General features: G+C 35.9%; 1 protein-coding gene across 9 annotated transcripts in view; it reads left to right on the top strand.

The window, feature by feature from the left end:
* The first annotated feature begins 1337 nt into the window (after positions 1-1337).
* The window catches only part of Stxbp5 (syntaxin binding protein 5), a 155304-nt gene continuing 142011 nt past the window's right edge, over positions 1338-14630 (top strand). For 8 of the 9 annotated variants that reach the window (XR_010041948.1, XM_063233034.1, XM_063233032.1 and 5 more), the window contains exons 1-2: positions 1338-1522; positions 2776-2873. Coding sequence is in view for 7 of the 9 variants with exons in the window: in XM_063233034.1 (XP_063089104.1) it covers positions 1370-1522; positions 2776-2873 (251 nt within the window). In the remaining 2 variants the exon portion in view is untranslated. The remainder of the gene's footprint in view (positions 1523-2775; positions 2874-14630) is intronic. The other variant, XM_063233035.1, reaches the window with a different exon arrangement.

The following is a 14630-nucleotide window of genomic DNA, read 5'->3' as shown; positions in this document are numbered from 1 at the left end:
GGGTTGCGGAGTCAGCATTGCGAAGAGGATTTAAGGTCCGGAAAACTCGTGGCAGCGCGATCTCACAGGCCCGGATTTCGGAGTCCGTCCCTGTCGGCAGCCTATTCTTTGCTAGCAGCGATCTGCCACCGCCAGACTCGTTGTACTCACAGCAACAGCTTCAGAAAAGAGGCTGGGCTTCCTTCTGCCTCTGGGTTCCACTCCGTTTCTACCACCTGTCATTCTTTTCACACTGACATTTTTGCCCAGGTTCTCCCTGTCAAAAACCCAAATCCAAATCCATCCAAAACAAACCCCCTTGGCATAAAGCGACAACCTTAGTATTGCAGCCAGCGGCCGGGACCATGCACAGCTTGAAGGTGGGGGAAAAGGAGAGGAAGCCTCAACCTTGCTTTTATGGTCTAACGTAAAATCAAGTCCTGCTGCTTGTGAGTCGCCAACGTTTTTTCTATGCCAGCTGCGGCAGAAGCAGCTGCAGACTCTGGCAGGGAGACCAGGGTGGGCGAAGCGGAGCCAGCGTCGGGGGTTTTCGCAGAGGGCCACTGAAGAACCCAGGCTTTCTCGCCGCTGGGGCGCTGGGGAGGGGGGGCCGTGAGTTGGGGGGGGGGGAGGATCGTGCTTGCGCACGCGCGGTTGCCCGCTCCGCTGAGGCCCAGCTGCCGCCAGCACAGCGGCGAGCTCTGGAACCGCGGCTGCTGCCTCTGCTGTTCGCGCGGGCTTCGTTGCCGAGTGCCGAGCGCCCTGTTAGGCGACAGGGAGCCTCCGCCCGTGGCGGCGCCTGAGGAGGCGGTGGGGTCGGCGGTGCGGAGAGCAGGTCGAACCGGCGGCGAGGCGCCCGCAGCGGTGTCTAGCGCGCGATGCCAAGCGGGCGGCGTCGCTGAGCGGCGGGAGGCCGAGTGGCGGCGGCGGCGGCGGACCGAGCAGGAGCAGGAGACGGACGCGCCGAGGGACTGCGAGACCGGGCGGGCGCAGGGCGGCGGGCCGCGGGTCATGGGCGCCGCGGGGGCGAGGCGGGGCGGCAGCGCGGCGCAGAGTCCGCCCGCCGCCAGGTGAGGCCGGGCGGCGCGGGCGCGGGTCCCGCCACGGCTGCTGCTTCCTCGGGCCGCGGGCCGGGGAGCTGAGGCGGCGCCTCCGCAGCCGCGGCGAGCGGCGGCGGCCTCGCAGGAAGAGGGGTCGCGCTCGCTCGCGCTCTCTCTTGCCGTCGCAGCGTTTCCTGTGCGGATTATCTCTGGCTTTCCCCTCTCGGCGGCCGCCCTCTTCCCCTCACAGTCGCGCTCCGCTGGGTGCTCGCGCGAAGCTGCCCTCGGCTTCGCCTCGTCCTCCCCTGACTTCTCCCCTCCTGGGCTTCGGGGGAGACCCTGCCGGGGCCATGAGGAAATTCAACATCAGGAAGGTGCTGGACGGCCTGACCGCCGGCTCGTCCTCGGCCTCCCAGCAGCAACAACCACAGCAGCACCCGCCCGGGAGCCGGGAGCCCGAGATCCAGGAAACACTCCAGTCCGAGCACTTCCAGCTCTGCAAGGTGAGCGGAGCGCGCAGCCCCGCGACGCTGTCATTGAAAAATCGGGGTCTTCTAAGGGGTCCATCTCGGCGTTACCAGGCAGAGCGCGGTAAGAGAGAGCTAGTGATGGTCAGAGCTCCCCTCGGGGGCTCCCTCCTCTGGCCAGCGTTTCCTTTGTGGAGTAGTTTGGAAGCTGATACTGCTTTTCCTTAATTTTTTCTTCTGTCCTCTTTACACGGACAGTTATCATTTGAAGTCAGCATCAAACGTATCATCTGACCTTTATTTCGTATCACGACACCGCTAGCGATAATCGGACACTGTCGTATTCAAGTGTTGTCATACAATTCGCCAACTTCGAAATTTCCTTTGGAAATCGTGTGGAATGAATATTGTTTATCAGAAAGCCAAACCTGCTCAACCAGATCTTAGCTCATCACTTCCCTTAAAATGTTGTATGAGTGGCTTACAATATGAGATCGCACGGTTCTTTTAGTATTATGTTTGGTTCAAAAGTTAACGCCGTGATGTTTACCTCTGAATGGCAAGGTAATTGCCAAGGCGTTCTGTAATTCAGAAAGAATGATGCAGCGAATTAATTCACCAGCTGCTGAGTGAGAAATAAACTTGTTGTTAATACCTGTCTTCCTTATAATTAGCCATGCGTTCATGTCAAGGTTTCTTAAAAGTATGTAATAAACTTTTTGGCTTAATGCCCTAAAATTATAAACTTGGTCATAAATTTCAATGTTATGTTCATTTTTATTCTTTTACATTTGCAAAATGTTGGGATACAGGTTTGATAATTGCCTGAGTCCTTGACTAAAGTACTTAATTGTGTGACAGCTTTTTCTTAGAAGCACTTGCATTTGGTATTCAAGTGTAGTAGCAATGAGGTGATTACTCTTGAAGCGTGAATCACATTTTGAAATGAATTTACAAAATTTGAGCTACTACAATTTGGCACCAGGCATTGTAGTATAAAGTATTAATAGGAGATTTTCTGGTATAGAATATCAGTATTCAGGAAAAGGAGAAAATAAGGTGTAAACACTGATAATAGATTTTTTCTGATACAGATTCTTTACGGTTCTGTTAATAACCCCTTTAAGCTACAGTTCACCTTTTTTTTTTTTTTTTAAAGGAGTACTGTGTGTATGTGTATTTTACATCAGGGATAGTTGACTCTTAAATTCTAATACTTCTATCCACTTTTCTGTTTTTGAATTTCGCTTGTTTCCTTGGTTGCTGTGATATCACTTACCCATCCCTAGACTGTTCGCCATGGATTTCCCTATCAACCCTCAGCCCTGGCCTTTGATCCTGTACAGAAGATCCTGGCAGTGGGAACTCAGACTGGTGCTTTACGGCTGTATCCTTTCATTTTGTTTTTTAGCTTATGTTTGTTTCCCTCAGTCTGTCCTGTTACTAATTAGGTCCAATAGCTTTAAAATTTTTCGTGTTGAATTCCAAAGAAATAGTGTAATCCAGTATCTGTTACAAGAATTTACTTGCTGTTGTCCTTTCCTTTGATTATAGGTATATTCTCGTTGTAAGTTGCTGCGCTGGTTTCCAGCTCTCAGTGTATAGTACCTAAATATATATCAAAATACAAGTGTAAAGTTTTGTTGTACTGTGTTCTTTTCAAGGAGCTAGAGGTTTCTGCTTCAGCTCCTGTGGCAGTGGTCTATTAAATAGATGAGTTTAAAAGACAGCAGTATGGTGTACATGTTAGCTACGTTTAAAACAAGCATGGTAGATACTGTGTGTGACTTATTTATTAGGCTGATGAATTAGAGGTTGGATTTGAATTTGGTTTGCTACATGTCCATCTAGAAAAATGGAATATTTGTAGAAGACAAATACAGCAAATTAGTTTTCTATACGTAGTTATGAAGAGTTAATATTTTGGGAAGTGTTAAGAGCATTTTCTAATAAAATACCTAGGGGTAAATATACTTTAGTGATATATTTTCCCTTTTATAGTCTATATTTGTCATATATATATATATATATATATATATATTTGTAAACTTTCTGGTAGTAGTACATTTAAGTATTGGCATAGAAAGAATTTTTTTCCTGGTTATGCATGAATTGCAGTGGTTTTGTCACAGCCTTTTTTTTCAAACACTTCAAAAGATAATTTTCAACATTCTTTTTTTTTTTTTTTTAGCTTGGAGAGCTCTTTCTTTTACACCATTCTGCTTGAAATAAAATTGGTACTTGCTTTTACTGCAGCATTTAACTAAACTATTCTTATTTTTAAACTTAAACATAAGTTTTTAAAAAGCTTTTTAATACATCTGTAAGTTCCTTCCTACATATTTATTGGGGTACTATGTTGGTAATGAATAGAAAAATTGTTAGATAATCTCTCTGGATATTTCTGTTATTAGCAAAAATGGAATGGGAAGAGCTTTACTTATTTACATTTTTAGATTTATTTTCATTTGAGTTAAACATGTACCAGACATCTTGTGATCTTTTATGCTAGTACTTACTGGAAGTCTCTCTATATAGTAAATACTGGTAGTGCATTTCTGTCTATTTAGATGGCAAAATCTGACCAAGCTAGATCTGATTCTCTTGATTTCTGGTATAGTCTGTTTTAATTGGTCTTGTCCGAATAGTTGGAACCTCACTTTCTAGTTTATTATTCCTGCTTTAGTATTGTAAAGATGGAAATACAGCTGATTTTGTCAGTTTTCAACAAAATTCTGTGTAATGTCAAGACTAGGGCATTGTTCTGGAAGGCCTCTTTGGAACTGAAAATAGACTTTTTCCTAACAGAATTTCATTACTTGACCAGAAGAAAAAAAGTAAAGTTGAGTTAAATCAGTTATTTTTAAATTGTTTACCTTTTCTAGTGAGTTTGATTTTTACTGTTTTTTCACTGTGGTTTCAAAAGTTTCATAGTTTATAACTTTTTTCCTTTTAACAGCCAATCTGGCCCATTTGTAAATTAATTATAAGTAAGTTCTACCAACAAGGTTGACTTTGTAAAACCAAATATTTTTCTTAGTACCTTTAACACAAATGTATTTGTATAATTAGCAAGTGGGCACAAAAGGTATAGTTAAAATGTTAGGCCTAGTGTTAATTACCAATTGAAAGGAATGATCAAGTATCTAGAATTATCACGTCTATGACTTTTGATATAGATGTGTTTTATAGTTAAATATTATATGAGTGAAAGTGAATCTGTGATTATAGTTTATAATTGCTCTCTGTCTCCCTTTCTCACTCTCCTCCTCTCTCCTCCTCTGTTTAGAATCCGCTTACTATATTTATGGTTTGGAAAATGACCAAATTTCTTCCTGCTTTTCTTTGTTATGAAATTTGTATGAACATTCCAGAGTGATAAATGGGCTTGCCTACCAGTAAATACCACCTAGTCATTCCTTCTGTTAGATTTAGTGCCAGATGAGCTTATGAACTTTATTTATCATGACTGATTTATAGAAAATGACTAAGCCCTTTTTAGTTTTATCTCGCTTTCCACTTATGAATCTTAAGATATACATACAGTAAATTCCTATTCTTTATTTTTTTTTTGAAATGAGATACCTAAATTGTTTAGATTCTAATGGGGTCTATGTATGTATTCCTTTGATTCAGAGTTTTTTGGTATGTGGTACTGGAGATTGAACCCACGGGCTTGTACATGGTAGTCAAATGGTTTATCACTGAGTTATATCACCAGTCCCCTTTCCCCCTCTTTTAAAATTTGAGACAAGGTCTTGCTAAGTTGCTCAGGCTGGCCTTGAACTTCTATATCAGTCTCCAAGGGCTGGGATTACAGGTGCCTGGCTCCATTAATTTTCCATGGGTTCAAAACACTGTATTAGTATAACACACGTATTAATTGCAAGTCTGTTTCTTTAATTTTCCATGTTGCTACTGGTCTCTTTTGCTCCTTGTCTTTTTTTTTTTATCATATTAAACTCTAATAGTTTGTGATATTTTTGCCCTAAAAAGTATCTTTAGAAGATAAATTTATTTCCGAATAAAGGCATTTTTTTAAAACTTTACAGCAAAAGGTAGATGTTTTCAGAAATAGTACTGGACTAAAACAATTCTAAAAGTGTACCTGAAAGTGAACTTACTTAGTATACTAGTTTGACTAAACAAATACCTTCCTAAATGTTGGAGGACTACTTCTGAGTGTTGAGTTGCCTGCCTTGAGTTCAAAACAAAACACTTCCCTCCATAAGAAAGTTATATTAAAATGCAATATTGTAGACCAAGATTATTAAAAAATCTGAATGCTAAAATAATACACTAGCCAGTAACAAGTCTAAGTTGTTTTAATGTTCTTGCTTTATAAGCATATAGAAGTAACTGATGATGTTATTGTAAATATGCTTAATGCTTTACCTTCTAGACTTCTGGAGAGAATATGGGTTGGAAGAAGATGAAAGCAAAGTTTTATACATTAAGTCATATAGCAGTGATAGGACTTAAGTATCTCAATTGTTCCTTTGCGCTGTAGAAATGCATATGACTTGATGAGAACTATTGGAATAAAATAATCCATTACCTTTTTGCCTATGCAGAAGTAACAGGAAAAAAAGTTGGGGAGAGGGGAAGGGCTGGTTTCCTAACTGAGGAATGAAGGTCATTTTAATTCTGCTGTCTCTAACCTTCTGGTTCGGTGGTATAATTTGAAAATGTTTCATAATGCTAATAATAGGTTACCAAGATCCATTTTTAAGATAAAAATTTATTTAAAAACAATGAGAATATTTTATATATTCTTGGTCAAGGACCAAGCGTAAAAATGGAATTTCAGACTTACTGAATTGAGGTAAAAATTTGAGATTTTGGAAAATTATCAGTAGGCAATTTCTGATTTGATAAGACACAGTCATCTTATAAATTGCAGTCTAATCTTGCAGGATACAGGCTTAGGAAGTGATTTTTATACCTTGAAATTTATTTAACAAGCACTTATTAAGTATCAGGCAACATTCAATTATAAATTACTTGAATTCGGATTTTTTTTCTTTAAGAAATATTGTATTCTTTAGTCTTGTTTCTTAGTATAAAAATTAAGGTGCTGTATGAGATGATTTCTTCAAATTCTTCTAGATGCATGATGCAAAAGAAATGAAAATGTGATCCTCACCTTTAAAACTTTACAGTCCTAATCAGTGGAGTAGAGCTAGTTAAACATAATTGAAATTAGAGATTTATTTAGGTGTTTGAGGATATTACACAAAATTAGATTATAGGTAAATTCTATATATTCAATGAATGTTTCTATACATTGATAAGGATTCAGCATGGCAGGGAAAAAGATTTAGGAAAATTATTTTAGGCAAGAAAAAGTAGTGTGGGCTTACATATGGCAAAGAGAATTATATTAATTGAAGATACTAAAAAATGGTTGGATTACTCATCCTAGTTAAATTGAAGGGAATAATAAGCCAGCTTTTTGAGAGTCTAAGTGTTAACCTGAGATATCTACATATTATTTAGTTAGGGATCATAATTATGTAATACGATGCTGGCAAGAAGAAAGTATCATTGAAACCATGTGAAGAATAGGCAGAGATGGGGCTGGGGATTTAGCTCAGCGGCATAAGTGCCTGCCTTGCAAGCAGGCAGTTGAGATTTCGATCCCCCATACCGATTTAAAAAAACAAAACAAAACAAAACAAAAAAAAAAAACGATTAGGCAGAAGTGTCCTGGTTGAGACCAAAGTGAACACTCTAATAATTAATCATTTGTGTAGGAAAGTGGACCTAAAGAAATATGTAAGAATGGGAATTGGAGAAAGATTTCCTAACTCGTGTGTATAAAATTTTAGGGAGTAACTAAGGGTTTTAAAGTTTTGCATGTAAAGTCTTGAGGCAGTTATAAAATGAAAATGGAACATTTGGCAAAGAGATGATAGAGAAATACTGAGTTTGAAATTATGTCATGTTTTATTTGTGAAATTATGTCATATTTTGCTTGTATTATAATGCTAGTTGGAGAAGACTGCCTAGATGTCTTATTTTAGCATGAGAATTTGATACACTTTATGTTTAATTTCTTTTTGGGCTAGTTCTTGGTGATTTCCGGAATTTTGTTACTGAATTATATTTAAAGTCTTTATTAGCTTTTTGGCTTTGGCAATTTGTTCTCTGTCAGTGTTTCTCAGTAACAGTCTCATTTTTTGGCAGTTTAATTCTGTGAATTCGTCCAGTACATTGCAAGATATTTAATATTCCTCGTCTCCTTAACTAAATGCCAGTGTTGCCTCCCTTGTCAGTGTGGCAGCCCAACCACTCCCACACACTTCCATGTGTTCTTGGTTGAGAGTCACTATACTTAGCCAGAGTTCCTCATTAGAGAAAAAAAGATAATCTCTACCTAGCTCAAAGAGGTTACTGTCAGATGTGTTATTTTTAAGACTGTACAGCATAATTTTGGTGAATGTTCAAGATAGGATTATTATTATTCTGAGTTTTAATTTTCAGGGCCTTTATTATATTTCAGCAAATGTATGATAGACAAGTGCCAGACATTGTGTAGAAAGAAGGCACATTTATTTCTGTAGCTGTTGCAGTCTTGAAGAAAAGATCTTGAAAATTTCTTTTAGATGTTTGACTTTTAAATTATGTTCTTTTCAATCACAAGTTTCCAAAATTGCTAATTAGATATAATAAGAAAATATGTATAGAAGTTTCCTTGCATAGGGATATTAAATAAATAATCAGTCAAAATCAGAATGTTTTACTTGATGCTTATTTTACAAAACATCATTGAAAACTAGATTTGCACATGAATTTTGATTGAAATATTAAAGATAAAGAGTGTAACTAAAATGTACCTATATTTTTATTCACTCTTCCCTCCTTTCATCCTTTTGATCATAAAAAGAGTTCTAGTCATTTGGAATTTTAGCTATAAAGGAGAAACAAGGGCTTGAAATAGTTTTCAACTCTTTGATGTCTGTTAAGAGGACTTTGCATACAAGTAAGAATGAGTTCTGTGCTTGCTGTAAGTTATGATTCTCTACATGGATGACTGAAGCAGGAAAAACAGGCACATTCAGAAACAACCAGAAAGAGAACTAATTGGAAGCATTTTATTTTGCAATGGATCTTTTTTATGTGTGTATGTGTGGAGGCAACAAAATGTTACAGAAATGTGATGGAAATACGACAGAAAGTGTAAGGAACTTTTGGGAGACCAAAGTCCAAGCTTTATAAACCACTATTCTGTAAATAAGATGGCTTTTACTTCGGTCTGATATTGTCTTTTTTCCATTTGATTTGATTTGATTTATAGTGTAACTTGTTTGAAAATTATAATTTGACTTGTCCATCATAAAGACAAGCTGTAAAGAAATTTTGGGAGAATGACCTTACTAGGTTTGTGTTTAGTCTTCAGACTAATTTTGTGTAAGCTAACTAAAATCTTTGTCTTCAGTTCCTTTTCCTATAAAATTAAATTGAGATGGATGATTTCTCTTTTTGTAAAGGATTTGGAAATTCTTTGGATTTCTCTGTCTAGAATAATCTGTTAAAGAGAATGATTTACAATAGGGGCTTCATCTTGTTGAGGCTCTTTGCTTTGTGTTATTGTACATTCATAACCTGTGAGTAGGGATATAAAACTTTGTTTGTAGCAAAGATCATAAAAGAACATATGAATAAACACAAATGTTTTGCCTTCAAATAACTCACATTCAGTATTTAGATGGCAAGTTGTAGCATTTTCTTTGTATAACAGAAAGTTACTGGGATGTAGGAAAGTTGAGTATTTTTTAGTGAAGTTATATCAAAACATCACTTCCTTTCTTGAAAATCAGTGATTGACATGTAAGTTTAAAATGAATTTGGCTAAAAATGATAATGAGTTTCTAAGCAGTTTTATTAATTGTTATATAAGAGACTTAGTATACAGACTATCTTCCTTAAATTGCTGGTATGTAATTCGGTAATTATGTAGTAGGTTGGAATTGTAATAACTGGGAGTGTACATGTAAATAACTGGACCGTGGGATTGAATAGTGTAGTTAATGGAACAACGATCAGGGCTTATATTTTTTTAATTTTGCTTCAACTTCATGTATTAGATGAGGCACATTAGAAGAAAGTTAATAATCAGTTTCAAGACCATAATTTTTTTGCAATGTTTAAATGAAAAGATGATTTGTTATATTAGCATCATTAGATATTGTATACTTAGTATACTATACCTTAGGTATGGTTAGAATTTTTGGGATTATAGATTAAGAAAATAGTTTTCATCTGTTTAGAAATGTGGTAGAGTGATACAAAGAAGAGAGCGTTTTATTATCTATTGCTTTTATTAAGATCTCAATCTAGTACTTTGAAACTTCTTGTGACACAAAGCAAAAGTGATTGTTGAGTTGATTTTTGTGACATAAACTAAGAATTCATAAAATTGAAATCATAAAAGACTGCAAGTACATCTGTTTTTCCCTCACATACAACATAAAGTCTAAGGAGAAGAAATAATACCTTCGGATTTAATTACTTAGATTTCTTCCTTTAGAGATGTCTGGGCTTCTTTATAATTACTTTGTACCTAAGTTTAAACTAGTTTCTTATTTTTATTTACAACAATAAAAATGAAGTCAATTTAGTGTTTGTCTATAGATGCTTTTTAAGGATTTTTTAAGGAATTTAAGTATATGGTAGTTATCTACTTTCAGATTTAGCAGTTGTAATTTCTTTAATTGCTTATTCTCTTCATTTGAAAGAAATTTGGGGCATTGACTCTTGACTATGTGTGGTAGGTAAGCTGAGTGAAGACAGAAGGTAGGGGACAGAATTGTTGACTTTGTTTACTGCTTTCTATTCAGTGGTCTGTATATTTAGTGACTCCTTAAGTCTAAAATACTCTTCTCTCTTTAAATAACACTTTATGTTTAAAGCCTAGTGTGTTGGTCTTTGTGATTCATTTTTTTCACTTGATTTCTGTTCCATTTTGAACCCATTTAGCTATCTTTTTGTTAGTTCATCGTCTAAACTCCAAGTTTTAGTAGTATAATATAGTTTGATTAATTTTGCCTGTCTATAGCTGGTGTATAACAATCATTGTTAACTAGCTATCTTGTTTTTTTTTGTCTTTTTCCTTTTTATCCGTACCGGGATCGAACTCACGACTGCCTGCTTGCAAGGCAGGTGCTTATGCCGCTGAGCTAAATCCCCAGCCCAGCTATCTTGTTTTGAAAGACTATTGTTTTGTTCAAAAACTGCAAATCAGCAAAAATCAGCCAGTGTGCTGTATACTTAGAGTCCAGAAATTAGACAGTGGTCCATTCATTCATTATAAAATCAAGACTGAGGGAATGTTCATTCATAATTAATCAACTTAATATATTCTCTACTAAGGATTATGTCAAAGATACAGAAGTTGTGTGTGTATGTATACATACTAAAGGCATAAACAGCCACCCTTTCCACTTTCCCGCCAGTACAGGGACTAGAGTCCAGAGCATGCTGAACAAGTGCATTACCACTGAGTTAACACTCCCAGCATGAATATCAAAATTTTCTGGTGGTGTCAACTATTGTCTACTAAGTTGCTTTTCTTTTGTGTATTTTTTTTCTTTTTGTCTTTGTAAAGGAGAGAAAGTATGGGAATAGAGTTTTCCATCTATTCATTCTTGACTCATTCAGCTCATGAGTCAGCAAATGTTTTCTGTAAAGTGCTAAATACTAAATTATTTTAGGCTTGATGGTCTCTATGACAACTGGTCAACTCTGCCTATAGATAACACATAGATAACAGTATAAAAGAATGAGTGTAGGTGTGTTTTGGTAAAACTTTATTTAACAGGTCAGGTAATGGACTGGACTTGGCCCAAATCCAAAGTTCTCCCATTTGCCTAAATTTACAGCCTGCCTTGCTTTGGGAAGTGTACACAGGAAAGGAATTGCTACTGATGCTTTTATATTTGTTTCATAATATACACCTGCTATGCTGGTTGAAATTTAGCTTTTTAGTTATAAGTGGTTTTAAAAGAGTATCAATTCTTAATGATATGTTAACTCTGTATATCATTACATTATTTTCATAAATTTTTTTGATGTGTGAAAAAGGCATTAATTACAACTAGAATAATAATAAAGGCCCTTAAGTATCCTTTGAGAGTAGTCCAGTGGTCAGTTCTATTACTGAATTATTCAGCCTGAGACCTTTACTTCATGATTTTAATTAAAAATTTACTAGTTTATAGGTTTTTCTTGATATTTTCATTAGTATCCTAAGGATATGTATAGCTAGATACAGATTTTTAAGGACAATAATTTTGCTAAAATATTGTGACATTTTAGAGGTGTACAAACTTTAGCCCAGAATAACAGTTTTTATCATGCATGGTGGTACATGCCTATAATCCCAGTACTCAGGAGGCTGAGGCCAGAGGATCGCTGAGAGTTCAAAGCCAACCTGGGCTATATAGGGAGTTCAAGGCCAGCCTGGACTACGAAGTGAGACTGCCTCCAAAATAAAACAACAGCACCAACAATAAAACAAAAGAAAGAAAAATTCATAAAAACTGAATAATGCATTAAAAACCCAAAAGTCCCTTAGAAGCAAATTCTTGCTGTTGGTTATCATCTTTAGAAGTTCCTTCTTGAAAAAAATGTATACAATAGTTTAATTGGAAACTGAAGTTATATTTACTTGTTGAAAAATTTTTTATGGGTACACTCTGTATTGCTTTTTAGTAGCAGTACATTTAAGATATAAATGTAACTTCAGTAAATAAGAATAATTTCTACTTCCATTTCTCCAACTGCTATAATTCTTTTGGAAATATATGTATATATATATATATATATACATGTATATAGAAAATGAATGGTAATATGCTGGCATATTTATATTTATTGATGCTATGGTTTCAGAATGACACTTATTTGTAATAACTTACATTTCTTTAAAAATATGGCAAATAAAGGTTTTTATATAAAAATAGCTGGAAACTTTGAATTATTTTAAAAATAAAGCATGCCCAGTACATAATGCTATTTGTTAAGTATATGATTATAATCATAGAAATTATATGACCATTATTGTTAAGCACTATGTTTTTAAAAATAATGGTGATACTTTTATAATAGTTTTTATAATAATTTCCCTTTTTAATAAGTACAATCTAGAGCTAGCTTTTCCTGGTGAGATTGTCTTATGAAAAGTGATTAATCTTACCCTTTCTTGAAACTACATAATCTTTTCTTGTAATAGCAGTACCTCTGCTTTTCACAGCAGTGTTCTAACAGTGACTATAAATCTGGTGGTATCAACTATTGCAGTAATTTGTACTAAATTGCTTTTCTTTTGTGTATTTTTTTTCTTTTTGTCTTTTGTAAAGGAGAGAAAGTATGGGAATAGAGTTTTCTATCTATTCATTCTTGCACTGTATTTTTCATAATGTGTTTTATTTTTCTTTAAAATTCACTTTACCATGTTTGAGAAAAGAAGCTTAGACATTAGATATCTGAGAATGGATGCTAGGATAAAAGATTGCTTTTATTTATATGTGAGAATGTAGATTTATTCTTGCTCATTTATGACTATTTCCAGACTAAGTAGTCTACATATTCATTTAAGAACATATATGAAAATATATCAATAACCATTCTAAAGAATCTATTGTGATTTTATATATATATATATATATATATATATATATATATATATAACATTTTGACCTTTTCAAAAACATTCCTAACTTCAAAACAGGGAATAATGAAAGTGAGTATATTTAATCCTTCTGCTTTGTTTATAAAGAAATTCTTGTTTAAGATAGTAGTGGAAATGTTAACTAGAGGCTTGTTTCCACATGGTTAATACTGTAATCACTTAATAGGCTACATGCTGCAACTACTTTGTTTTGTTGGTATTATATTTACTTTCACAGAAAGCAATTGATTGGCATAAGTCTTCAGTTTCTTTTGGAAATTTATTGTAAAACGTAATTGCATTGAAGATGCTTTAAATGTTGATGTTTGTTTATTGCAAGACTTTAGCATTTTGTTAAGTTTTAAACTGCAGAAATAGTGCATGTTATTCTCTGATTCTCTGTATAGTGTACAGAAGTTTATGTGTATTTCCTACTTATATTTCATCTTAGAAATATAGGTATCTGTTACACTCTTTGAGGTTTTGTTTTTTTTTTTTTTTTTTCTTTTTTGGTACCAGGGATCAAATTCACTACCTTGTGCTTGCCAGGCAGGTGCATGTGCAGCTGAGCTATATCCCCAGCCTTCTTTGATTCATTTTTAAACTAAGTCACTTTGTTACTGTTTGAGTTCTAAAGGCTATTTGTATATTTTGTATAACAGTCCTTTTTCAGGTATATATTTTGCAGTAGTTTCTCCCTCTCTGTGACTTTTCTTCTCATTCTCCTGACAGTCTTTTTTGTACAGCAGAAACTTTTAATTTTAATGAAGTTGACCTTTTCAGTTCTTTCATGGATGGTGCCTTTGGTGTCATATCTAAAGAAACATCAAATCCAAATCATCTAGATTTTCTTCTTGTTAGCTTCTAAGAGTTTTATAGTTGTATTTTTTACATTTAATTCTGTAATCCTTTTGGAGTTAGTTTTTGTCAAGGATGTTAGTTAACTTTCCCATTGCTGGGACACAGCACTCAACATTCATAACTTAAAGAAATAAAAGTTTAATTTGACTCACTGTTTCAGGGGATTCAAACTTTGTCGGGCTGGCTCCCAGATATAAGCATGGTGGAAGGACATGGCCTCCTAAAGCTAATTAGTGCATGTAGCTGGGAAGAAGAGCAGGGGAATAGCTCCAGAGAAAAAGAAGTCAGGGACCATATATCCGATACAATAAATAGTCAAGGTAATGACTTCATGACCACCCAGGCACACTCAGAAATGTGCTTTACTAATTGCTTGAGTGGCTCCCAAGTCAATCAAGTTGACATGATCCACCTTAACTATCACATCCCACCCCTAGTTTGTTTTGTCTAGTAGCATTTATTAAAAGTATATCTTTTATGCCTTTGCTTATTTATTCAAGATCAGTAGTAGACTGCATTTATGTGGATCTATTTTTGCATCCTTCATTCTAGTCCATTGATGTTTTTGTTTGTTCTTCCACCAGCATTGCACTATTATTACTACTGTAG

This window comes from Cavia porcellus, unplaced genomic scaffold (genome assembly GCF_034190915.1).
Source record: "Cavia porcellus strain 051 isolate PalLab524CR breed Dunkin Hartley unplaced genomic scaffold, mCavPor4.1 scaffold_22, whole genome shotgun sequence".
Taxonomy (NCBI): Eukaryota; Metazoa; Chordata; class Mammalia; order Rodentia; family Caviidae; genus Cavia; species Cavia porcellus.
The sequence above is the reverse complement of the archived record's forward strand: the minus strand, read 5'-3'. Positions and strand labels throughout refer to the sequence as shown.